At 44.1% G+C, this 25751-nt stretch overlaps 2 protein-coding genes across 2 annotated transcripts in view; one reads left to right on the top strand and one right to left on the bottom strand.

Annotated features, from left to right (window-relative positions):
• Nucleotides 1–25751, top strand: part of LOC6599571 (serine-rich adhesin for platelets) — a 139175-nt gene that overhangs the window by 14252 nt on the left and 99172 nt on the right. Inside the window, exon 2 of the mRNA XM_026993751.1 lies at nucleotides 22791–22873. The gene's annotated coding sequence lies outside the window, so the exon portion shown is untranslated. The remainder of the gene's footprint in view (nucleotides 1–22790; nucleotides 22874–25751) is intronic.
• LOC6599568 lies at nucleotides 633–1470 on the bottom strand. The gene has a single exon (XM_002024639.2). It carries the CDS (start codon nucleotides 1403–1405, stop codon nucleotides 758–760), a length of 648 nt encoding a protein of 215 aa, XP_002024675.1. The 5' UTR covers nucleotides 1406–1470; the 3' UTR covers nucleotides 633–757.

Here is a 25751-nt window from a genome sequence, read left to right as displayed (position 1 = left end):
TCGGATTCGCTTTGGTTTCGTTTTCGTTTTAGGTGTGGAATGACACATTTTGTTGCACAGAAAAAGGGGGTGGGGTGGAGTGGGGCTGGAGGTCCCGGGGATCGCTGAGCTGGCAAATTCCTTGGGGCGGGGAACTCATGATTATTTATAGACCTGCAAGTCTCGGAATATTTCCCGATGATGCCCCATAATCATCTCTCCTTCAAATGCTGTATCTTTGTATCTTTGTTGCACTTTGAACTTTGTTTTTTGGGGATTTTCAAATCGATTCCAAAATCGAATAAAACTAATCGAAAATTCTCGTTTCTTTTGCTTTTTAGGTGAGTGGAAAATATGGAAAACTGAAGTGTACTTCCGCCTCCCCCCCTCCCCCCCTGTCGCCCTTTACGGACAGGTAAACGACATAACGTTAAGGCCATTTCCCCTCCGGATATGGGGGGGAATGATAATCCATTTGATAAGACGATTATCGAGAATGGTAATCGTATGCAGATCCGTCTTTGGAGCGTAGGAAGGGCCCAACTTTCGGTGTAATTGCGGATGTCATCGACCAAAGCCCCAAAGGTGTGCGGCAGATGGCGATCTATCCGGAATACGGAATTCAAACTACAAATAATCGGGTTTGTGGGGGAGTTGGAGCTGCGTTTCTTTTATTTGTATTTTTTTCGGCTGGAATTTGAGCGAATTTTCATTGAAAAATTCCAAAATTGTGCGTGGGAGGTGGCTCCGATTTGGTTTTCGGTTTGGTTTTTGGGTTTCATTCAAACTCGTCCGTCCATTTGTAGACGGACTTTGTTTTGTTCACCTTTTTCTTGCCCATCAGCGTGACGGGGGTCCTGTAGGGGTCGGGGGGCAGGCGGAGGCGCCGGCGCTGCTTCACCTCCCCGGCGAGGTCCTTGTAGACCCTGCGGCGGTCCCTGGCCATGCGGCGCCACATGTCGCGGGCGACGCGCTGCAGCACCACCAGGTCCTTGAAGCTCAGCCTGCGGTTGTGTACGGGGAACTCGTCCTCCAGCCGCCCCCCGCGCCACTCCTGGTCGAGCTTCATCTTGTAGTAGGCCTCGTACATCTCGCGCACGAAGTTCTGGAAGCCCGAGGTCTCGCCGTGGTTCACCGTCTCGCGGTGCGCCACATGCTGCAGGGTGCTGCCCGTGAAGGCCACCCTCCGGCGCTGGCTGCTGCGATGCGAGGCCTTCGTGGGCCACACCGTGGTGGTGGGCACCCGCATATGGATCTGTGTCTGGGGGTAGGTCCACGCCGGTGCCACTGGCGGTGCCGCTGGCAGCTCCGCTGGCAGCTCCGTTGGCGGATCTTCTGGCAAAGATTCCGCGGAGATGCTGGCACTCGGCGGAGGACCCAGCACTGCGTCGAACATGTGCCAGGCCCTCGACCAGATGCTCGCCATTTTTCCAAAGAGAGAACACAAACGATGCTGACTGCGGCAACAGCGCCTCCTTTGCTGCCCCCCAAAACTCCCGCCCGTTTTCAAAAAGATAAATCCAATAACAGAGTCATGGCTGACTGGATGGATTCGGGGGGAGGACTAAGGGATCGTTGAAGCGATGTCCAGCCAAAAGACTGGCAATCGAGGGATCGAGGGATCTGCCCCAGATGATAGATCACTGTTTGGAGCCTTTATCCCCCGAGTTTTTTAAATTGTAGGGTTCTTAAATGATCTTCTAATGATCTAGGGATCCCCTAACGATCTGCACTGCAATCCAGGTTCAGAAATTCCCCAGAAAACCTGCGTTCCCCCCCCCCCCCATTCATTTATCAACCGAAGAAATCCCTTCACCTTGCCGGCCCTGAAGTTTCCCATTAAATTAATTAGAGATCATTAGAGAGCGTCCCCCTTCCCCTCTCTGGTGCCCTGGTGCCCTGTTGCTCTCCGATCTCTGATCTCTGATCTTTCAGGGCGTGTCAGGGTCGTCGTAGACGTCGTCGTCGTTGGTTATGAAATTTCATTTCAAAATCGTTTATCAAAGTCGCATTTTGTTGGGATTACACGGACTCCGTGGACTCCGTGGACTCTATGAGGGTGGGGTCCAGGTGGGGCAGGTCATTGACCCACTAAGCCACAGAGGCAAATGTAAGCCACCTCCAAGACGGGGAATCGAAGTCTTGGACTCCAAGATCGAGTGGAGCCACCACCTGAACAAATTTTGTCCACATTTTATTTGCAGTTTTTTCTGTGTTGCAGAGTGGCGTGGAGTCTAGAGGGGAGTCGAGTGGAGTGGAGTCGAGTGGAGTGTCGTTTTCCATTTGCATTTTCATTAATTTTCCTGCCGTTTGTGGGGCATACCCCTCCAAGGGGGCAATGGGTAAAGCGAAGCATTTGCCGACTCCAAAAAAAGGTTTTCATTGCTTAATTTTCTAGATTTTTGGGTGGGAAAATAGAAAGAAAGGAAAAATGTGGCCACAGACCGAATCGAGGGTATCAAATGTTTCGCTTCCCATTTGGGCAGTGGCTCTGTTGTTTGTCTTTTGATGGCGTCGCCTAGACGGCTCGAGGATGCTCTGCCTCCCTCTCTCCCCGTCTCTTGTGGCTCCTTCCTCTTCTCTTCTTTGAGCCAGAGCTTGGTGGGGAGTGGGGAGGGGGGGTAGGCGGGTAGGCGGGTAGGTGGGGGGTAGATCATTGGGAATTGACAGCCGCCGTTCGTTTTGCTTCCTTGTTTGCCAATTGCATCGCCAAAGCGACGCTTGAAATGCATTTGCATGAGGCCTCCACGGAGGAATGATGGAAGTGGGTGGTGGGAGGGGGGAGGGAGAGTGGGAGCAGCAGGAGACGGAGACTCTGTTGGCTAGACAGACACTCACTCAATCATTCATTCATTCAGGCAGTCATTCCGTTGCTCATTCAATCATTTGCCTTCCTTCCTTCCCCTACCCCTCCCCCACCCCCCAACCCATGTTCGCTGATTCATTTATTTGCCTTCTTTTTCTTCCCCCCTTTTGGCGTGTGCTCCCGCCTACCCCCTCCCCCCACCCGTTGCCCTGCTGCTGCGCGTCTCATTCATTCAAATTTTTCGTAACTGTTTCTTTTCTTTTTCTTCTCGTCTGTCTGGCAATTTGACATTTTCTGTTAGCTCTCCTCCTGCCCCCTGCCCCCTGCCCCCTCTCCCCCCTTTTAGGTGTGTTTCCAGAGCTTGTTTTTATGCGGTGCGTGGCCTCCCCTCCCCCCCGTCTGCCCCCTGTGGCACCCCCAGTGGAAAATGTCTGTCATGTCTTTCGGTTTACAGCAATAAATTTGCTAAAAACAATTTAATATGATTTTCAGGATTTGTGGATTGGGGACTGGGGATTGGGGATTGGGGCGGCCACTCCTTTCGGAGCAGAAATCAAAGAAAATCAAAGAAAATCTCTGAAAAACCCTGGGAACACTCAATCGCCGAACAGAATGATGTCAGAACTTTTGTCGTGCCCCCTAAAGCCCTGTAAAACCCCCCTCTCCCGCCCCCTCCCTCAAAATGGAACAAACAAATGGCGATATGTTGACAGCGAGCGCTCCCTCCCTCCCTCCGCCCCTGGGTCCGTCGCTGATGGAGCATGAGGGGGCGGAAAGCGTAATTGAGGCAGGGACCAGCAGGGGGTTAACAAGAGGCAGGGAGAGGCAGCCCGCATATCGTTTGCTCGAGCTAAAAGTCACCACAAGGGAAGTACAGTTCCCCCCCCCCGTCCCCCCTCGTCGCCCTTTCCGTTCTGCGGGCGGAGTATTTATAGGAATTGTTCGGGAGATTAACGAAAGGAATTGAATTACTCACAGAAATGATGCATGCAACTGGTTTCCAGTGGTTTCCAGTGGATCGCAAAATAAATGAATTTCTTCAAGGGGAGATGCCCGTTCTTAGGCTCGAAAATTGCCTAAATTTCAGTATTCCACAAACGCTTTTTGGTGGGTTTTATTTGTACCTAAAAGGAGTAGTTTATTAAATTTTTATTTCATTAAAAAATATTTCAAAATGTCGGCTACCAAAGAACCCGCTCGCGGCAGTTTCTACAAGCAACAAAAATTCTTAAGATAATTGACATTTGAAGGGTCCGATTTTCACAGAAAAACCTTTTGACATTTCCTGAAATTTAGTCCGTTTTTGGGGCTTAAAACGGGAACCCCCCCTTGAAGAAGAATTTAAATATAAGAGTACGAAGGATCGCTCAAGGGATGTTTCTACTGCCAAAAAGATACGAAAAACAGTTGATGGATGAATGATGGATGGATCGTTGAAGAGGAGGAATTATGGGGGGAATGGGGTTTTGTTTTGTAGCTCCGAAGGGCCCATCCATTGGGGAAAACTGTATAAAATTATCGTATAATTCCATATTTTAGCAGGGGGAGGGATGCCGCGTCGCTCTTTACTTAACAAAAAAAAAAGTGATGCAGAAGCCGTTGGAAAAAGATTTCTCAAAATTAGCAAACAATAAAAAAAAACAGAAGATAATAAAATGCATTTTTGTTCCAGATTCCCATAAAAGTGATATGGAAAAAACGCGACTGTCTGTTGCAACCCCTCTGCCCCAGTCCCCTCTCTGCCTCAGTCCCCCCCTCTCTGCCTTAGTCCCCCCTCTCTGCCACAGTCCCCTCTCTGCCTCAGTCCCCCTTCTCTGCCACATTGTGCGTGCCAGTGGATCGTAGACTTAAAGGAAGAGACTTTTGCCTCTGCCTCTGCCACTCCCGTCCCCCCCCCATCCTCTCGCTGTCACCCCCTCTGACTAACCAATTGACATAATTCCCAAGGAAAATGTTAAATGCATTAACAAAAGCAACAACAACAGCAACAACAACAACAGTTATGTCTCAATTATTGCCCCCAAAACCAGTTTACAGCTGCAAAAAAACAAAACAAGAAAAAAAAAGACACCAGAGGAAAAAGACCGTCAAAAGAAAACTTAAATTAAACTTTAAGAAGCAGCAAAACAATTTCCATTACAAAAACAACAACGAACGAACGAAGGAAACAGAAAAGAAACGAAGTGCTGATACCCTTTCGGCGAATGATTAGATCAGATATGAGGTATTCCTCCTCGAAACCTCGAAAAACAAGTAGAAGTCCATCGGCAGAGTAAAGTAAAGAGCACAGAAGTTTTTCATCCCAAAAGTATATTTTCTTTCGACTCTTGGGCACTTTTTCGATGCTGATGATCTGTGGGTGATTTTAAGGCCATATCGATAAAGCGATCTAGTATTTTCCATTACAAAAACAACAGCAACACCTAAAGGAAGGGTAAGAAGGGTTTGATACCCTTTAGGGGGGGGCATGTTAGACGATTTTCCTGCACCTGTTTCTCCTCGAAACCCTCTTCGACTCTATGGATTCTCTAGTCCAAAAATCTGTTGAAAAAGTCGCTATACCTCCTCCTGGAAAAGGGTATGGGAAAAACAATAACAATTTCTGCCAACAATGTGGAAAAATTGCAACAAATAAAAAAAAGCGTGGAGAGGGAAAAACCTCCACGCAATGCAGTTTTTCCTGCTTCCCATGGCCGAAAAAAAACCCCCAACATGTTTTCTATAAATTAATTTCCTTTTTGTGAAAAGCATGAAAAAGCATGGGAAAAGTCCAAGGATGCAAATTGTTTGGAAAGAGCAAAAACCCCAAGAAGAGGATGTTTTTAGATGCAAAAAATGGGGAAAAGCAAGAAGCAAAGGAGGTTTCCATAGGGTTTTGCGGCCAAAGAAAGGAGCTTTTTTTGAGGGTTTTTTACTGTCCAAAATGGGAAAGCCTTTAACCTCGAGTCGCAGGCGGGGGAAAAGTGCCTCTTCTTTGAAGAGCAACGAAAAACCCACGCACTGTTGACGGCCTTAATGGAGACATTAAAAAGGGGCTTCCCCCTCCATCGCCCTCTCTGTTGTGCTGTTGTGGCGCCTCAGTTGCTTTTAATGGTCACTTGTGGCACTCTACTTCCCCTTCCTATGTCGGTGTCGTCCACTGCACTTTCCTATCGCTTGAAACTGTCGCAACTTTGTTAAAGTTTTTATTTATGTTTGTTGGGGGCTCCCCTCCATTGGGGGCCTTTATTTGTCGTCTGCTTCTCTCATTGAGCACTCGCACGCACGCCCACGTTTCGTCGTTCCTCCACTGCCTCTTTGCCTCTTCCATGCGTGTCTGCCGCTTTTCATAGGCTATTAAATGTTGCACTATAAAGTTCTCCCTTCGATTGGATGGATGGCTGTCAGCGGAGCGTGGAATGGAGCTCTCCAAAGGTCGATTGGGGCTGTATTACACTTGGAAACACTTGGATATGACGCGTCCATGTTCCTTTGTAGATCTGTATAGATTGGAATTCATTGATATTCATGTAGAAATTATCGAACCAACGATAATTTGGAGAATCTGTGCGGAAAAAGCGCAGGTGAATGAAGAATGCTAGGAAAAAGACTATAAAATTATAGATAGAAAGGGAGAGGTCGACGAATACTTGAAAACTACTAAGAAAATACTAAAAAAATTCTAGAAAATACTAGAAAATACAAAAAAATACTAGAAAAATGCTAAAAGAGTACTACAATAATACTATACAAATATTAGACAAATACTAAAAGAAGCCAAAAGGAATTTCAAAGAATACTAGAAAAATACCTTAAAGAATACTAGAAGAATACTTAAAAGAATAGTAGAAGAATACTTAAAAGTAGTAGAAGAATACTAGAAGAATACTAGAAAAACACTACAAAGTAGAAAAGAGAGTACTATAAAAATACTAAACTAGAGAAATACTCAAAAAGTTCTACCAAAGAATACCAAAAAAATACTAAAATGAGCAAGATACTAAACATAACCAAAAGAATACCAGAGAAATATTAAAATAATACTAGCAAAATACTGAAAAGAAAACCAGGAGAAAACTAAAAAAATATTATAAAAATATTTAAAAATACTAGCAAAATATTTAATAATACTAGAAAAATACTTAAAGGAATACCAGGAGAATAAGTAGAAAAAGAGAATACTAGGCGAATACTAGACATATTCCAAGCAGAGTACCAGAAAAATACTTAAATGAGAAGTTGCTTAGATGTCCTACATGCATCTCCCATAATACCACCTCTTTCATAAATCCATCTCTTACAAATAGTACATACATATATCTTTTGGTAAATAAGCACAACTCTTGATCGGTGCCTACGTCTCTGAAAACCCCTCGATATGCGCGTATACCTGCTGTTATATCCATATTTAATCTATTTCTTATTTACTTTCCTGCATTAAGAAATATCTTTCGTCGAATTCAACCACAAACTGAGCTACAAAGCAATCTATTGCATCTATCCATTGGAATCGATATTTCGATATTTAATATGGGATCGACACGGGCCCCACCGACCCCACCCTCCATTCGGGGGAATTTCAGGGTCGTTCCGCTTATGCCGTCCGTCCGTCCGTACCTCCGTCCGTACCTCCGTCCGTCCAATGCTCTTGGCACGCAATTAGCATTTGAAATTGAATTGAGTTTTCCTCGTATGCTTGAGAGGTCTGTCTGTGGGTCTCGTCTGGTCTATTGCTTGGCCAACAACTCTCTGGTTTTTGTTGTCATTTGAATATTTCATTACCAAAGTCAAGCCATGATAACGCACCAGCACGCGGGCAAGGGGAGGGGCTTTAATGGTTTTGGCTTTGAGCCAGAGACGATTTTTTCAAAGGTCTTTCAACCGAAATGACTTTGGTGGGTTGTCTTCTGACCAGATAGACGTGATACTGGAGGTTGATGCGGCACAGAAGCCGCAGTGAAGCGTTGGAAAGACTTCCAGCCAAAATTACACTCGAAAAGTTTGCCAGAAATGTGCTGGAGATTTCTGAAGAATGTTGTAGGGTCTCTCAGGGTGCGCCAGGGTATATATCATCTTGATGGGATACCCAAACGGAATCGCGGCAGCAGCAGCAACCTGTTCCAACCAAAAGTAAACCAAATCCATTCATCAACCTGCCTGCCACACACGCCTCCTTCTCTTGCGCCTCCTCTGGTCTCGCGTACACCGAGCATGAGGTACCTGTCTGCCCACAAGAGCTCACTCCATTCCACTCCTCAGCACTCCCCATCATGCGCCATCACTCCACTTGCCACAACGTGCGCTGCACGCACTTCCCATCAGAGATTACGAACAGAAGAAAAAAAATATATATACGGCCCAAAGACAGATAATAAAAACCAACTTTCCAATTGACCCAGTTAACACTCCCCGACACTTCGGGACTTGCTTAATCTGCTTGCTGCCGCTGCTGCTGCTGCGAAATGGAACACCGTATATTTTTGTGGGGTAACCCTTATCGAAAGGTGGGGGGCGGGGAGCCTTATAAATCTTGCAGAAGAAAGATTTCCCCATGGTCGGGAACTGCAACTGGAACCAACAATTAATTAGACAGACACGCGAGACAAATGAATGAATGAATGACTGAATGAACGAATGAACGAATGATAAGTTTATCAAGTGAAGATCATGCGGAGAAAGATTCGTTTGTTGCATCATTAGCACTTGACGGGGCAGACTGGTGGAGTCTATTGTTTTTGTTTTGGTTTTTTGGGCAGTGAATAAATCAGATTAGGTAACTGTGACAATGAATGTGTGGCGGTAACTGTTGAGTGAAGGGAACAAATAATGGAAAGGGAGTTCGGGTAGAGCGGGAAAGAAGCCAAGTTGGGGAGGCGGATTAGAAGAAGGCTACGTGTGCACTGTGGGGGAGCATAACAAACGAATTGTAGATGGGTACTTGAAGAATTCTGGAGAAATTACTTCAAATAAATTACAAAATGAAATTCTAGAAAAATACTAAATAAAATACTGAACAAAATACCACAAAAAAACTGAATAAATACTGACTTAAATACTAAATAAATACCATATTAATACTGAATTAAAATACTAAATGAAATTCTATAAAATTATACAAAACTCTACAAAAACTGAAAAAATACTAAAATAGTTAAAGAAACCAATCAAATATAAATATATTTTAAAAATACCAAAATATAAATATTACTACAAATACTCAAAAAATATGTCAAGAAAACAAGAAACTCCAAACACTAAAATAACACCAGAAAGAATACTAGAATGCCATAAAAATACTAAAAAGTTCCTTAGTAATCCCAGAAGAACAGTGGAGGAGCACTGAAAGAAGAATAGAACCATAATACTAGAAAAATACGCAAAGCGTTCTATCGGAATACAAGAAAACAAAAAGTACTTGAAACCCAGAAGAGGAACACTGGAAAGAGGAAAGAAAGAAAGTGCCTACAGAAAGGGGAACACCCCTAGAATGAGAGGCAAAGAAAGAAAAGGGGAAAAAGCTTTCAACCGCTGAATATTCAAACAATACGAGAATATTTTGGGTATTTGGGTATTCCAAATAAAGTAATTAAAGTTCTGCCTTGAATCACGACCCAACGCTCCACGCTGCACACCCCACCCCCTCCAGCACCCCACTCTCTTTATCGATTACAAATCAAATTCTAATTGAAAGAAAAGGGCGGTGGTGGCACTCTCCATCTCCCCCCGCCCCCTCCTCAATATCGTAGTATTGTTACCGTTAGGCAAACACCGATGATGATGCATTTGAGGGGAACAAAAAGGTACGCAGGGGTATCCATGACTGCATTTACACTCCCAAAATATCGCTGAGTAATGGTGTAATGGTGCAATGGAGAGAGAGAGAGAGAGGGGGAGAGGGAAGACGCCGCGACACACCTCGGGACCACCCTCCAACTCCGCCCATATTAAAGCGTGTAATTAGTTTTGAATAGATATCTCTCCCTCTCTTTCGCTGGAAGAACGACTCGGACTGAGTGATGGACGTGTGGGAGGTTGGGGGTCAAGTTCATGTGGATTCCTAGACGACTTAGACGACGACCCCACTCCCCATTTCCATGGCAATAGATGGATAGAATATTTCAATGTTTATCCGACGAGGCGAGGCAGAGTTTTCCCCCCTCCTCGAAGCTAAAATCAATAGAAATTAGTCGACACCCACTGACAGTGCACTTCTTCCAGGCCTCCCCAGAAAGAGGGTGCAAGAGGGTGCAAGGGGGGGTGTTCTCTCTGGGAGTTGCAGTGCCAGCTGCTGTCAGGCTTATGACATTTGAGCTGGGCGGAACAGAGGGGGTGGGAAGCTCACTAGAGAGGAGACAAGCTCATGCACACCGCATGACTTTGACTTTGATTAAATGGGGATTTTCCCGGGCAAAGGACTCCTGGGAACGACATGTGTGTCTCTGTGTGGAAACCATTCAAGTTTTATTTGGGGAAAACCTACAATGGCCAGCAGAGTGGCTGGAGGGGGGAGGAGAGGGAGAATGTGTGCATATCCTGTTTGCATATTCAAACAACATTTGATAAGGCCTGAGGTTAAGGGGCAGAAACGGGGACATGGAACGCCCCGGAAATGGAAGAAATCCGCGCCAATGGGAACAGTGGAAACGGAATCAGAGAAAAGGGAACAATGGCAATGAAGAACCAATAAGAATAACGAAAGAAATGGGAACAGAGGAAGGTCTATTTTGATATCTTTGAGATCCCATGAGATGAAGAACGAAATAGCCAAGGATATGGACAGCCTTTCGTCTAGCCAAGGGGCACTCCCGATCAAAATTAGTTGTGCTTTTCGCCAAGTTATGGGTTCAGGACCCTCTTTCAGCGCTTAACAGGCCCCAACTCTTCAGATCTCTCAGATGCTTTCCCATGGAATCTCCATCGGTTTCAAGTCCGTTGCAATCAAAGAAACCTCCTGGGTTTCCCTTCGTCCTCTGGGGAAATCAATTCCTAGATAAATTTGATTAATTGCCAAGCATTTGCTGATCATTTGCCGATCATTTTCTGATCATCGGTGGCATCTGAAGGCTTGTTTATCATTTGTCTGGCACTCGTCTGTGCCTGTGGTCCCAAAGGGTCTGCTGTGTCGCTCCTCCTGCCGCCTGCCACTGCAACAATCAACCAAATTAATTAAAATTGCTATTGCAACGGAGGCCACAGCGGTAGCAGCAGCAGAGTGGCAGCGTGGCAGTTGCAGCATCACGTCATGTCGCTTAAAAACGTCATTAACATTAACATTAACCTAAAGCTCTCCTCAAACAACAGGCGGACTTTTCACCTTGGCAAACAGAGACGGAGACGGCAGCGGAATCGGAGGGGGGGAGGAAGGAGGGGAGACGGGCGATTCAGACAGCAATTTTCGCAAACGAGACAGAAATCAGACTCATTAAAGCTGCCACAGAGAGAGTCCAATGAAATGGAAATGAAAATAAGAGCCAGGGAAAAGCAGCAGCAGGAGGAGGGGCAGGAGGGAGAAGGAGGAGGTGTACGAGGCGGAGGCGGAGGAGGAGGATTTGCAGTCGAAAAATCAATGCGGGTGTCTGCCACACAGCCACACAGCCTCTGTCCTGTCTCCTCCATTCACTTGTCGCTGACTGGCGCGCTGAAACAGAAGCAGCCAGAGCAAAAGTGCATTGCATAGAGTGTGGCATGCAACAGCAGCATCGGCGGTAGGCAGCAGGCAGTGGGCTGTGGGCAGTGGGCGATGGCTACTGTCTCCGCCTCCGCAACGGCGCTACGCTGCAGCTCCGCCTCGCTCGTTTCTCTGTTAAAAACAAATGTGAAATGTAAATTTTCATGTCTCTTCAAGAAATGAAATGAAAATTTATACATCATGTAATTTCGCTTCCACCCACACACACAGACACACACACATACAGCCGCGAATGTTATCCCTGGCGCCAGTGTGACCGTCCATAAAAATAAAATACTGAAATGTCATATTCGGACTTTGGATGTTTTTCGAGAAAAGAGAAAATCTCCAACTGTCTCTCTCCTTCTCTGCCGCGATTGCCATGGATTCTGTTCGCACATTTGACTCAGATTTCCCCGCACAACCTTAATTTCTTTTGGTGATTCTTCAATTTTCACCGGCCATGGATTTGCCAGCATTTTCCGGTCGTCCGTCCTGTCCTCGTCTTCTTTTGGCCACAAAATTTCACCCATCAGCCCCGCAAAAACAAAAACAAAAACCAAAAAGAGACTCTTGACAAATTAATAAAAAACCCACTTGTCAGGTGGCTTTCCGCGTAGGAAAGGAACCTCGCGGCGACTCATTCACTCATTTCGGTGATGGTGCCACAGGTTGCACATGCAACAGACGGACAGACCGACAGAAAGTCTCTGGTGGCTAGTTGATCTTTTGCAAATTGCATTCTTAATGGAGATTGTCCCGGCCAGCCGTGCCCCAGGGGCTGCAAGTGCGAAATGCAAATGACTTGGGCAGTGCCACATGCGGCAAATGCTTGAAAATGGTTGCAAATGGTCGAAAGGAGGCATTTCGAGAGTTGTTTGTGCGAAATGTTAGGTGCAATGTTGCCAAATTTCACAAAGAATGTTGCAAGGAAAAGGGGGGAAAAAAGGTCCAACAAATTTCATGAAAAGCAACAAATTTCTAGGGAAACCTAGAACTATGTCAAGAGAGAGCACTGTGGAGAAGTCTTAGATGAAAAACTCACTGCGCGGTTGCCAAACTTCACAAAAAAGAGCTTAATGTTGAGGAAAGAATGGAATATCAGGGAAATTTCAATGAATATTTGCAGGTTCTTTTGTTAAAATCTTGTCAATGGTGAACTGTTATCAATTATAGAGAAATTCTGACTGCAACGTTGCCAAATTTCACTCGATAGCAACGAAATTTATGCAGAAAAACGAAAAATACTGAAAATTTAGCTCATTTTAATGGAATTTTTAAGGACTACTGCCCTTGGATTGATGTTTTTAGGTTTCACTTTACTGCTCGGGTAATTTTTCCCTCCATTGTGGCCAATTTCTAGGGGTATGAAGTGCCTTTTCAATGGAAAGTTGAACCTTAGGAACGCTGCGATGCCGATTCTCTCTCATTTGAGGCATTGGCCTGGCCCATACATCCATTCATTCCCACTCCCCCTCCCCACCATATCTCGAGTGTCATTAAGTGCAATTTGAAATACTTTCAATCGGAATACCGGCCGCCCTCGCATGCACAAAACTTTGGCTGGCATTTTCTCTGGCTGTTTGGCTGTTGTCTGATTTATGACCATTTAATTACCATTAAAAGAAATGGCAAAAAATGAAAGATTAACAATGCAAATTGCCAGAGAGAAAGACACGAGACATAGAAAGACAGACAGACAGACAGAGAGACAGAGCAAGAGAGCGGGACAGCGGTAGAGAGAGGGGAAAAATCAAGTGCCTGAAACGCCATCTAACGGGCAGGTCGTTGAACGTTCGCTTTGGGGCATGGTAGCATGCCTTGTGGTTGCACAACCATAAAAATACTGACAAAAAATACCGGAGAAAAAAACCGTTATGATACTCGAGTTTTGTCCATTCAGAGACGAGAAGTCTCTTGAACGTTCATCTGTGATGCATTAGGAAAAATACCAGAAAATACTGTAAAGAATACCAGAAAATACTGACATAATACCAAATTGTATGCCAGAAAGTACAGCAATAGTACAAAAAACATACCAGAATATACTGAAATAATACTAGAAAATACTGAAATAATGCCAAAACTTAAACAGCATAATAATTGAGATGATACCAAAAAATACCAAAAAATACTGAAACAATGCTAAATTACATATTGCAAATATTGAAATAATACTAAAATAATACCAGAAAATACTTAAATAATATAAGAAAAATTTCAGAAAACTACAAAAAATATATTATACAAAAATGGTGAAAAAACCTCTGAAAATACTTAAAATACAAAAAAAGTACTGAAAAAATATTAGAAAAAAAAATACTAAAAGAGTTGTCATTAATTTTTTCATAATCATTAAAGTCGAATGTTGTTTTTTGTTTTTGGTTTTGGCTTAAAAAATGTGTTAAATGTTTGGTATAGTATTTATGGGCTCGGGCCACGCCTCATAACCCGCAGGCCTCGTGCCGCATGCCCCACCTCCGCCATGCACCCCTTTCGAACGCCTCCGTCAACGACTGGGTAGCCAGACACAAGTGCCGCTAATTAAAATTCAACGTTTCAGCGTCTCCACCCGTCTGCCGCCCCCTGCCTGCCTTTTCTTTTTTTCAACTAATTTTCGGGGGTAACAAACAGCAGCAACAACAAGTCCAAAACAAAACAAACGTCACTGCCGCCGGCTTGCTGTAAACTTGGCTTAAACACGCGATGGCCGCGAATTTTTTTAGCAGCTCACAAAAAATGCTTGAGGGGAAAAGCAAGAGATAGAATTCTGGCTATTGGTGGGTCGAGGGTTTAGATGCCTTTTCAAAAGCCTTAAAAGCGTAGCTCCAAGCTTCATTGTTTCAGGGATGGCCATTGACGATGATTCTATGCCATAGAATATGCTTGCCGAACCTCTGCTGAAACCCCGAATACCCGGCCTCTTGAAGGGTATACGAAAACTGTAGCACGCTTGCATGTCAGAAGACCATAAAAATGAAACTGCGGACGGGACAGAACGGAACAGAACAGGGTCTAGGCGGCTGGGCAGCATTGACATTCAGGAAGGACACATGTGGCAGGCCTCTGGGGAGCTCCAGAGACTGGAAATAGAAATACTGTTTGTCCAGCTGTTGGCTGGAGAGAGAGAAACCGGGGGGGAGACTTTGAGGGAGTGTAAAGTGACCCAAATTGAGTGGTGACCCATGGGAAACCCCGACAGATTTCACCGAACCCCGAAAAACCCAATCAACTCGAAGCCATCTGAAGTTCAGGTTCAGGTTCAGGTGCGCAGAGGTGTTGGAGGTGCGCGGAGGTGCACTCGTATTCGTATTCGTATTCATATTCATAGCTTAACCCCCATAATCATGGCAATAATCACAAGATTAGCCCATTCGTAAGTTACACTTTCGGCTCTCGACCGATGCTTTTTCACTCTCTGAATGAATTGTGAAAGTGCTGAGAGTGAGATATGAATGTATCTGCCAGATGCATTATATTCGTATGAATATGCACTTTTTTTTTCGGCACGTACACAAAGAGAGCTACGAATTGCGTTTGCCTTGAAGATCAGACAATGAGATCTTTTGGTGGGACGTTGAACGGGGAACGGGGAGCGGGGCTCTCGGAGGATGCAGGATTTTGTAAGACACCTGAGGCACCGTCGTCGTCGGCGTCGTCGGCGTCGTCGGCGGCCGTTGCATGTCATTTTCTGACGGTATCTCAATAATTCATACGCAATTGTATTGAACAATAAATTAATCACACGAACAACAAGCTGCCCCGAAAGAAAAGCAAACCAAGAGCCACCACACACACGGGAGACGGGGGATTTACCCCCATCCGCGCCGGATAAACGTAATATAAAACAATGAGTGGAGAGCGGAGATGACGGCGTGACACGAGACGGGGAGAAGGCTCGAAGAGAGTGGAGTCTGAGGTTCTTGGAGAGCTCTTGGAGATGCGAAGAGAATAGAATAATGGATAATAGACCATCGAGAGAGTATCTGAGTACTCGCTACATCGCTACTCGCTGCCGTTTCCTCGGGCTGTCATCTTTTTCCCCTAGAATCCCTTCTCGCTGTTATATCTCGCTATCATCTATCACTGCTATCATCTGTTCTCACTAACATCTGTTCTCGCTATCAACTCGTCTGTTCCTCTGCTTCCTCTCGTTGACAGCTTCTCTCGCTGTCATGTCTGGTCGCTATCCTTTCCTCTAGACTCGCTATCATCTCTCGCTTCTCGCTATCAGCTCTCGCTTCTCGATGCACACGGGCTCTCAACTGGAGGACTCACGCCACCATCTCGAGGCGTCTGCAGCGCCGCAAAACAGATGGACATTTGGCAGAAATGAATAAATATTTATATTGCAAACAACACGATCGGGCCGAGAAATGTCGGTGGAAATTAAAAGAGCAATTTTCCAATCGAAACAAAAGAGGAAAAATAGTGGTGCAGCAGGAGGTGGCATGCACCATGGCACCAAAGGAAGCAAAGATCAAACAAAGATCGAACGTGTTTTGGGTGCAAAAGTCAATTAATCATTAGAGAGAAACAAAAAGCGATTCCATGTTGCATGTTGCATGTCTCTCGCTCTCCATTTCGCTGTTGCTGTTGCTGTCGCTGTTCCTCTGATGAGGAGGCACACAGGAAACATTTTTGTGTGGCCAAAGTAAAAGTCCAGGCAGTCGGCATTCAGCGCCTGTGCCTGCGCCTGAGCCTGTGACAATGGCAAAGTTGTGCATTTTCCACAATTAACGAACATTTTCCAGATGCCAGGAACACGCTCCTGGCTCCTAGCTCCTGCGATTCTCCTCTCTGTGGAAATTCCAACAAGTATCTCAATTTCAATGATGTCTCTGTGGTGGGCACCCCTGATGGAGCTCCGACTTCGACTCCGACTCTGCTGTAAAACTTGTTTGTTCCGCAGTGCGTTTGATGCCTTTTTAATTGCTCGACTACTTTGTGTCTCTGTGTCGCTATGTATCTGCGACTCTGGCTCCCCTTTATGGCCAGCAATCAGAGCAACAACTGTCGATACACACACGTACACCTGTGTACTCGTATCTAGGGTGCCCGTGCCCCCCACCTTTGAGACTCGGACTCGAGAGTCGGTCAAAACCAGAGCCACAACTCACATATCAAGTTGTGGACGCAGACGTGGACGTGGAGAGGAGTTTACATAATCGACAGCCAAGCGACCTAAATGTCGAGCCTAAAAATCATAAAGAAATAAAACTGGATACTGAGCGATGGGAGATGACGATTTTGAGGTCTCAAGTTTGCCAAAAGATTGCAAAAAGATGGCCTAAAATGCGAAGATCAGAGATGGAAAACATAACAAATAGGCCTCCAAAGGTGGGCCCAGATTACGGCCTAAAGATCCCGCAAATGATAGATGGGAAGATCTCTCAGAAGATATTGTACCCTCAAAGATTCATTCAATCAAATACTCGTCAAAGTAAAATATGAAGATCACCACTCGGACAAAGATCACATCGATTTCCATGTTTCTGTAACTTAAAGATGACAATCAATAGATTCTATGATCACTGAAGCTTGACCCTAAAGGTTCATTCAATCAATCAAACAATAAAGATCTTCAGTGGGCCATGAAGGGTGAAGATCATTTCTAAAGCAAGCTGAAAAGAGACATCTATGAATCAGAGATCAGCTCATCAATGAAGAGCCACAAGAAATGGAGCTAAAGATCACCTAAAAACAATGATCAAATGCCAATGAAGATCACAGGAGATGCAAGCGAGAGATCGCTTAAAATATGACCTGCGAAGGTTCAAGATCCAAATGGAGACCTCAATCAAGCAAAGAAACGATCGTTTGGTGTCAATAAAGATCGCCAATAAATCAAGCAGTGCAAGAACTTGCAGATCAGATTGAGAATGAAACCCCTCCGTTCAGTGAAGAGTGCTCGAAGCAATGATCATTAGTTTGACTGCAGCCCGAAGATCAGTTGAAGATTGGAAACACGAGTGGAGAGACACGACTGTCATTCAGTGTCAATGTTGTGTGTCAATTCGATTCTCCTAGACCCAATTGATTGTATCTTAATGCGAAAGATCACTTCAGATCACCGCTAACTGGATGGCACATCTGTTTGCCGCCGATCGAGCGATGCTATCTCTCGGCTGAAGTTCACTTTGGGGCATCATTAAGTCCCTGGGTTGGCCATAAGGAGACGACTGGAGCCCACTCGAAGATCGCTCCAATCAACAATCAACAATCAACAATCAACAACAATCACTTGTGAACCTTTCACACTTTGGAAAACCAATCGAAGAGCAATGAAAACGAAAGTGCACCGATGCGATCCATGCGATCCATGCCGGCCAAAACAAATACAAATCTCAGCTCTAATTGTTTGGATTGTCTTTCTTTATGGCCGCCTGCTTGTGTCGCAGCTTGATGTGATTTTAATTGAGTTGCGAATAAAAATAAAGCTGTAAACATATCAATTACCACGGCGCCCAAAGCATAAGTTTTGCCCCAATTATCGGAAAACACAGACATTACAGTGCTATACAAACATATATATATATATATTGTGTGTATGTATGTCTCTGTGTCTCCGTGTCTGTGTGGATTTCCCCCCCCCCCCACTCTTACGCACGGGAGACAGTCCAACGATCTGCAAGATTTATCGTCTTGCAGGTAGCTTTTCCCCTCTCCTCCTTTCTCCCTCTCCCTCCCCCTCCCCCTCTGTCTCCCCCCTCATCGGATTCTCACTTTTTCTTTCGCTATTTCTACAACTTGTTGCTGTGGCATTTTATCAAAAACGAATCTGTGGCATTTCATTCGGAGTCGAAGTCGAACTCCAAGTCGCAGTCGCAGTCGCAGTCGCAGCCGAGTCTTTGGTGCCTGCCTCGAATGCCGAATGCCGATTGCCGAATGCCAGCAGCAGCCCACACATCTCCTCAGCGGCTTGACGACAGTTTTTTTTATTTAATTTTTTTTTTATGTCATACACTTTCTACAGGGTTATGGGGATTTTCACTAGAAGCCTTAGCGGAGAAGGTTCTTTGATTATTATTTTTTCTTTTTTATATTTGCTTTTTTTTTGATAATTTTTTTTGTTTTACGATTTATTTTTTTATTTTTTTTAAAGATTTTTTTGATTATGCTTTTCTACGATTTTTTTTTTTTTTTTTTTTTTAGTTTTTAAAGATATTTTGACTTAAAACTAACACAGTTCCTCAAAGAAAATCAGTTTTTCTAGTGAAAATTTCATGAAATAATTTAATTTTGTAATTTTTAAAGTTTTTCCAATTTCTTTTTTATTAGTATTTTTTGTTGTTGTATGCTATTTTTTATTATCATTTTTTAATATAATTTTTTTTTATCATTTTTTAATATAATTTTTTTTTATCATTTTTTAATATAATTTTTTTTTATCATTTTTTAATATAATTTTTTTTTATCATTTTTTTCATAATATTTTTTATCATTATTTTTCAAAATATTTTTTTTATTCAAATTTTTTTTTTATTAATATTTTAATAATTATTTTGTGCCTCGACAAAAATGCTTCTCTTCTGGCAAGAATTTTGATCAAAAAAGGGTCCCCCCTAATAACAGATCATCGAAAAGAGACGTCGCGACGTCCATTGGCGATCGAAGGGTATATCCGGGTTCTGCTTGCCCGCTGGGTGGCTTTTCTTTCTTTCTGTGTTTGAGTTTATTTTTCTTGATTTTCCTCGCCCCCTTTTCTTTCCACTTTCCAGTAGCCGAAGAGGCCTTTGTCATTGTTTTTCAGCCATTGAGAAGTTGGCCATCGTCTCCGTCGTCGTGGGGACTGGGACTCGCGTCATAGTTAAAAAAGTATTTTATCTATGGATTGTCAATGCATCTGTGTATCTTTGTATCTCTCTCGTGTGTGTGTGTGTGTGGCTGTGCATTGTTTTTACTGCTTTGAGACGAGACTTTCGTTATAATGTTGTGCCTGTTGTCGCTGCCGCTCTGTGACTGACTCTGAAAGTGAATCTCAAATATTTCATTGGCGGCGGGGAGAAGCCAAGGATGGTTTGTGGCTCGATGTCGTCGATGTACGTCAACAGAATTTGCTAACAAGGTCACATGGAAAGATACAGAGGGGAAGGGGGATGGGGGGTGGGTTCCCTGCCCCAAACAATGTATCTTTTGAGCTGCATATCTGAGAGTCAGCATCTGGAGAGGCGACAGAGGAGGAGACTCTCATTTGGTATTGGAGGGGTTTGTATTTGTTTTTGTTTTTGTTTTTTCTCGAAAAGATTTCAACGCATTTCACTTTCTATTGCATTTCGAATGCATGCATTTCTCCCTCGCTCTCACAGGTCTCTCTTCCTCTTTCACTTTCGTTGCGTTGCGCTTCAAGAGAGGGACAGAAACGGGGGATTCTCCCGAATGGAGTTCTCCTCCCATGATGGGGGATATCTTTCACCTTTGCCGTGTTTGCCTGTTTCCGTTTTTCCGTGTGTTTATGCAACCACAAATTTGTGGTTGACAGAATTTCTGGTTACGCATCTGCCTTTTGGTGTGGCTTTGAGTTACAGAAACACAACAAAAGATCTTCCCAGTGAAGAAACGCCCAAGAAGGGTTCTAGAATTACACGTACAAAAGGCACTTATCTAATGGGGAGTACAGTAGGTGCCAGAGTGGGGCCTGGGAGCGAGGGAGGGCGGTACAGTAGGGGCCAGTAGGTGGCATACCCTGTTGTACCCCAAGAAATACGAGCCTGGTGACTGGTGACTGCTTCCAAGCAGATAAAAGAGGCATTAGAAGAGGCTTTAGTGCCCAAGGGAGAAGCACTCTTGCAGATCCCTTGGAGGTGTTCTTCCCCCCTCAAAGGAATAGCCTCTCTACTCTGTTTTTCTTTTATTAAACCACTCTTAAAGTATTAACACTTTTTGGCTTTTTCCACTCGATTTTTGTGCCTTGTTGCTCCCGCCTCGCCGCCCGCCTTTCGACATGTGTCAAAATCTTCGACAAGAAAATGCTCGAATGGAATTTCTATCCATCCCCCCTCCCCCCTCATGGCGGGGCACCACTGGGAAAGGGATCCAATTATCGCCTGGAGACACTGTCGTCGGTCGTCGGTCGTCGGTCGACGGTCGTCATTGTTTTCTTCTGCTGCTGCTGCCTCTTGTCGGCCGCTGACGATCGACGTTTGTGCCCATTTCCGACTTTAACAACTTGACCACAGAGGTGCCCCCTCCCCCCGCACTCCCCACTAAGAGTACCTTCCCCTCCCTCCCCTCACTCTACCATCTTTTGTTGTTTGCCAAAGTAAAACCCCGTTTTTTTGTTGTTTGTTTCGTGCAAATTTTCGCCAAGTCTGCAGTTGGCTGCAGTTTTGTTTGTTGCTTTTTTACAAATTGCCTGTAAATGATATTTTCACAACTCGCGCGCGCTCATCGATTGACTGCAACAGAGACCCACAAGCCCCCCCCGTCCGCCGCCTCCCACTCCACTGGCCCAGTACCCCCTTTGGGCCCCCGTCCCCCCGAATAGGTCCAGAAAAGTGAGAGAGTTCGTTGGGGTTAATGCGACCAATAAATTGTTGTTTGGCGATTTGTTGCTGATTTTTCTCGGTTTTCTCGATGTTTTATGAGCCATATTTTGTGTCTCCCTCTCGCTCGCGTCTCTCTCTTGCTCCTTTTTTTTTTGGGGGGGTATTGTTTTCTTCTTTTTGGGGTCTTTAAAGGGGACGGGGGTGGGGGGGATTGATGTTTTGTTGAATGTCGAAAGCCTAACGGCCAATGACGAGAAATATTGAAATTTTACACAGAAATTGTTTTCAATTTTCATCGACATTGTTCAATTTTTCATGATTTTCCAAACTTAATGGAGGGGGGGAGTGGGGTGTGGGGGGTATGGGGGGTATTTCCATCGCAAATTCGAGTGCAAATATAATTAATGATAATGAATTGTTGTGTTGCTGCGCCGCGCAGAGACGCCCTCGGGGGAAGTGGTTTTGTTTTCGTGGTGCAGAGGGGGCCTGGAGGGGGCTGGGGGGAATGTGTACGAAAAAATGTCGTGCAACGTTTTGAAGGAGGTTTGTGGGAGTTTTTTCGGTTTTCTTGGGTGATTTTCTGTTGGTGTAGCTGATTTATCACTCGAGACAGGCCTGAGAGATCTCTGCGACTCCACGCTCCCCACTCCCCACTCTGCACTCCACTCTCTGCCGAGGCCCAAGGAGAGTGCCACAGCGAAAGGTTGCCATAAAAAAAACAAGAAAGGAAGGCAGTTCTCAGCGGCTAGCCGAAGATATTGATACCCTTTTTGTGGAGCAATTGTTTCTGTGCAAGCGAAATGCCAGAAAAATACTTTGAAAGAACTAGAAAATACCATTAAAGTGTCATAAAAATACTAGAAGATTCATAGAAAATATGAATTTGAAAAATACTAAAAAAAAACTCCAGTTTAATACTAAAAAATGTCTGTTGGGAAAACTCAAACTTACCTGAAAATACTAAATAAAAAATACAAATTTAAATACCAAAATAAAACTAACAAAATACCAAAAATTAACTAAAAATACTAGAAAAATTCCAGTTTAATACCTGAAAGAATACCAGTTTAAATACCATGTGAAAACCTAAAAAATACCTAAAATGAACTAAGAATACTATAAAAATACCAGTTGAAATACCATAGAAATATGTTAATTACCAGAAAATATAAAAGCCTACCATAAAAATGTAGCAAACGCTCAAAAAATACAACAAAATGAGCAAAAATTCCTGAAAATACAGAAGGACGAGGCGTACCAAGAAAATACTAGTTTTAGAGCATTAAAATAACATGAACATGAGGCATTGGGCAGGAAAATTTATGTAGAACAGATTGTGATGGATCGATGCCGATTGATCCGTATGCCACATAGAATCTTTGATGCTTTCTGTCTGCTGGAAATCATCATATCCCTGGCCTCTTTTAGGGTATCGGCAAAAGCAAAAATGTTGCTAAGCAAATGTTGCCGAGAGTAAAAGTTGATGGTTTATTATGCCTCAGTTTTTTGCGGTTTTTGCTTTCCTTCTCCTCGGTCCCCATTGCCATCCCCATCCCCATCCTCCATCCTCCATCTGCGTTTCCATCTGCGTCTCCTGCATTATGCAATCGCTCGCCCGCCAAGTGCTAATATCACAAACATTGGTAAACAATTTTCCCCCATTTTCCACTCGACTCGACTCGAGTCGACTCCACACTGCTCCACTCGTTGCTGCCGCTGTTGTTTTTGTTGTTGTTGCTGTTGTTGTTTCTGTTGTTGTTGTTGTCATTTGTCAAACTCCATTTCCGCTCCATTCAAAACATTTTCACATCACTTTTGCTTATTTGTTTTAACACGCATTTTCCTTCTCTTTTTTGTTGTCTCGTTGCAGATTCGAATGGCGCCACAAAAGTCATTGATTGTCCAATGAATTTCGACTTTCGCACAATTTGCGAACATTTCACACTCGATTATGTGAGTAATTGTCTGTTAATTAAGTTTTACATTGAGATACTGATCGCAAAGAGAGGAGTCCCTGTCGGAGTCCGGAGTCGGAGTCCGGAGTCCGGAGTCTGTTGTCTGCTGTCTCGTATGTTGTAATTCTTCTCTCTTTGTGTAGCTGTCATGCAGGAATGATAGATTTTGAGTAGCCTAACGAGTTGATGATGGGGTTCATTGGGTGGCAATGGGACGGGGGAAGGGGTGGGGAGGGGAACGGGGGATATGGCATTGTCATGAATGAATGAATGAATGAATGAATGAATGGGGTGTTTTGATCTTGAGTGGAGAATAATTGACTAAGTGCTGGCAAGAGGGTTAACTACTAGGAGGAGGGCTCAACTGTACTTGGTAACGGAAGTAGGTCAATGTCAGGGTCAAGAGAACGAAGCGAAAAGGGAACGATGGGAATGGGAAGTGTTGAAGGAATGGAATGATAAGAATAGAAGCAGCAAAGTGGAATAACAGGAATGGAATGAATGGAAAGAACGAAAGGAAATGGATTGTAAGGAAAAGGAACAGAGAGACATCAGACTCTTGGGGAAACAGAATATTAAACGAAGCAATAGGCCAGACATTGATTTGGTATTGAACAAGAACTTTTTGAAATAGAACTACGAAATATATGGGATATATATGGAGATGGAAGTAATGGAAACTCTGAGAATCGAAAAAAGATAGTCATGGAGTCAGAAACTTAGTGGAATCCAACGGAAAACATTGAAAACTTAAACATTTAACACCAAATTCGTGACGGGGGAGGATTTTTATAGTTTAAGGAACACTTTTTTTCAAATATATTTAATTTACACAAGTGTGGGGGATTTCCATGAATTTATAAGAGTGCAGGCCTTCGACCTTTCGTAGAGCAGTAGTATAAAGAAATTTATTTTTAAGAAACAGAATGATGAAGGGAAAAATAAATAAATACTAAGCCCCCTTAGTGACGGGAGATGATTTTTGTAGATCATCTGATCTTTTCTGATCTGATCTCATATTTTTCTGTGTGTGGTGTTTTTTTGCATTCCATTACCATTTGTTTTTATTCCCTTGTTCCGTATTCCACCGTTTCACACTCTTCTATTCCCTGTTCCACCGGTTGACATTCCATATACCACTGTTTTCCATTCTTTTGTTTCACTTTCCACAGTTACACATTCTGATGTTTCGTGGTTCAGTGTTTCACATCCTCCTGTGTCATTTGTTACCGTTTCAGATTCTTCTGTTTCATTTTCCTGCGTTGCGCATTCCCCAGTTTCACATTATCCTGTTTCATATCTACATTTTTCTCATTCCATCGTTTCACATGTTCCTGTTTTGTATCCTGTTTCATATTCCACAGTTGCAAACTCTACTGTTCCACATGTTCCTGTTTTGTATCCTGTTTCATATTCCACAGTTGCAAACTCTACTGTTCCACATTCCATCGTTCCATATTATTTTTTGTACATATACTAATTAAGTTTTTTGTTATTGTTGGTTTCATTTCGACGCCGTATCGTAATTTATGTTTTCTCTTCTTTAAGCCACTAATTTGCTGGCCTCTTAAATTAAGAGAAGTAGGCAGCCGAGCAGCCGGGCAGGCAGGCAGGCAGGAGTGTGGCGGGGGAGGGGGAGGTGTGGCCATCGAGTGCTAGGGGGCGGGGGGAGGGGTTATTTACAGCCTTGCCACCTGTCACCTGCCTGCAGTGTTGCCGCCTGCCTGCCTGCCGATTAGGTGGGTCATAACAAACGACTTCCCGCCCTAACGAGAGGCGTGGCCGAAAATCGGGACTAGTTTTTCTCCCTCCCTGCCCCAAAAAAAGAAACAAAACAAAAAACTGATCGCAGAACATGTGGAAAACGTGTTCGAGCTGCAAAAAACAGAAACAACAGAAACAACAACAACATGCAACATACGAAACACGAAACATTTATCATATGCTCAGGAATGCCGAAGATAGAGTCCGGGGTTCAGCCGAAAAATTGTTTATAAACTGTAGACAAATTTTCCAGCAGCAGGAAGGGGGAGGGGAGAAAGAGGTTGGGGGGTTGGGGGGCTGGGGGACTGGGTGGGTGCCTCGTTGGGAGGTGGCGACACTATGTTTGCATGTTCCGTAAATTTGTCCACTCCGCCAAACTTCACGATAACTTTCGTTTTTTCTGTTTTGTTTCCATCGTTTTTGGAGCACTTCTCTAATTGCTTTTGCACCGAAAGGAAAACAAAAACTCCACAAAGGAGAGGGAAAAAACGAAAACGAGAAAAGAGTCGCCTTTTGTCTTTCGTATTTTGTGGCCTCCATCGTCGGTCGTCGAGTCGTCGGTCGTCGAGTCGTCGGTCGTCGAGTCGTCGGTCGTCGAGTCGGTGTCCATGTTCCATGTCGCCATCTGTCGCACTCTTGTGGCTGTTGTCTCCCTCCACGTTCCTTTGTGGCATGTTGCATGTCTGCACATATGTGGCGGAGGAGGAGGAGAAGTCCAGGGATCGGGGGATCGGAGGAGAGTTCATGGCAAAGGCGAAGGAATTCGGAATGTTTTCATTTTGGGTCTGGTCTGACATTCGGGCAAATGTTTGCAGCAGGATAATGGATGAAAAGGATACGCAGTCGAAGAAGCCAGCACTACATGAAATGAAGAAAGACTGAAGAAGAAAGACGGATGCAGAGTGGAGAGACTAAGAATTGAGGAAAGAGGCAAGCAAACGATAGATGCAACGAATGCAAATATGAGGGTGAAGATTCAAGGAGAATGAAGGTAAAGTGACGAAGAAAGAAGGAAAAGAAAGCAGGAGAATGAAGGTAAAGGGACGAAGAAAGAAGGAGAAGAAAGCAGGAGAAGAAAGAAGGATAGGAATGATAGAAGAAGAAAGAAGGAT

The sequence above is a fragment of the Drosophila persimilis genome, unplaced genomic scaffold (genome assembly GCF_003286085.1).
Source record: "Drosophila persimilis strain 14011-0111.01,24,50 unplaced genomic scaffold, DperRS2 tig00000885-arrow-arrow-pilon, whole genome shotgun sequence".
Lineage (NCBI taxonomy): Eukaryota > Metazoa > Arthropoda > Insecta > Diptera > Drosophilidae > Drosophila > Drosophila persimilis.
This window is presented reverse-complemented; position numbering and strand designations above follow the sequence as displayed.

Excerpts from the sequence above, each read along its gene's own strand:
- LOC6599568 (XM_002024639.2), bottom strand. The coding sequence starts at position 1,405 with ATGGCGAGCATCTGGTCGAGGGCCTGGCACATGTTCGACGCAGTGCTG.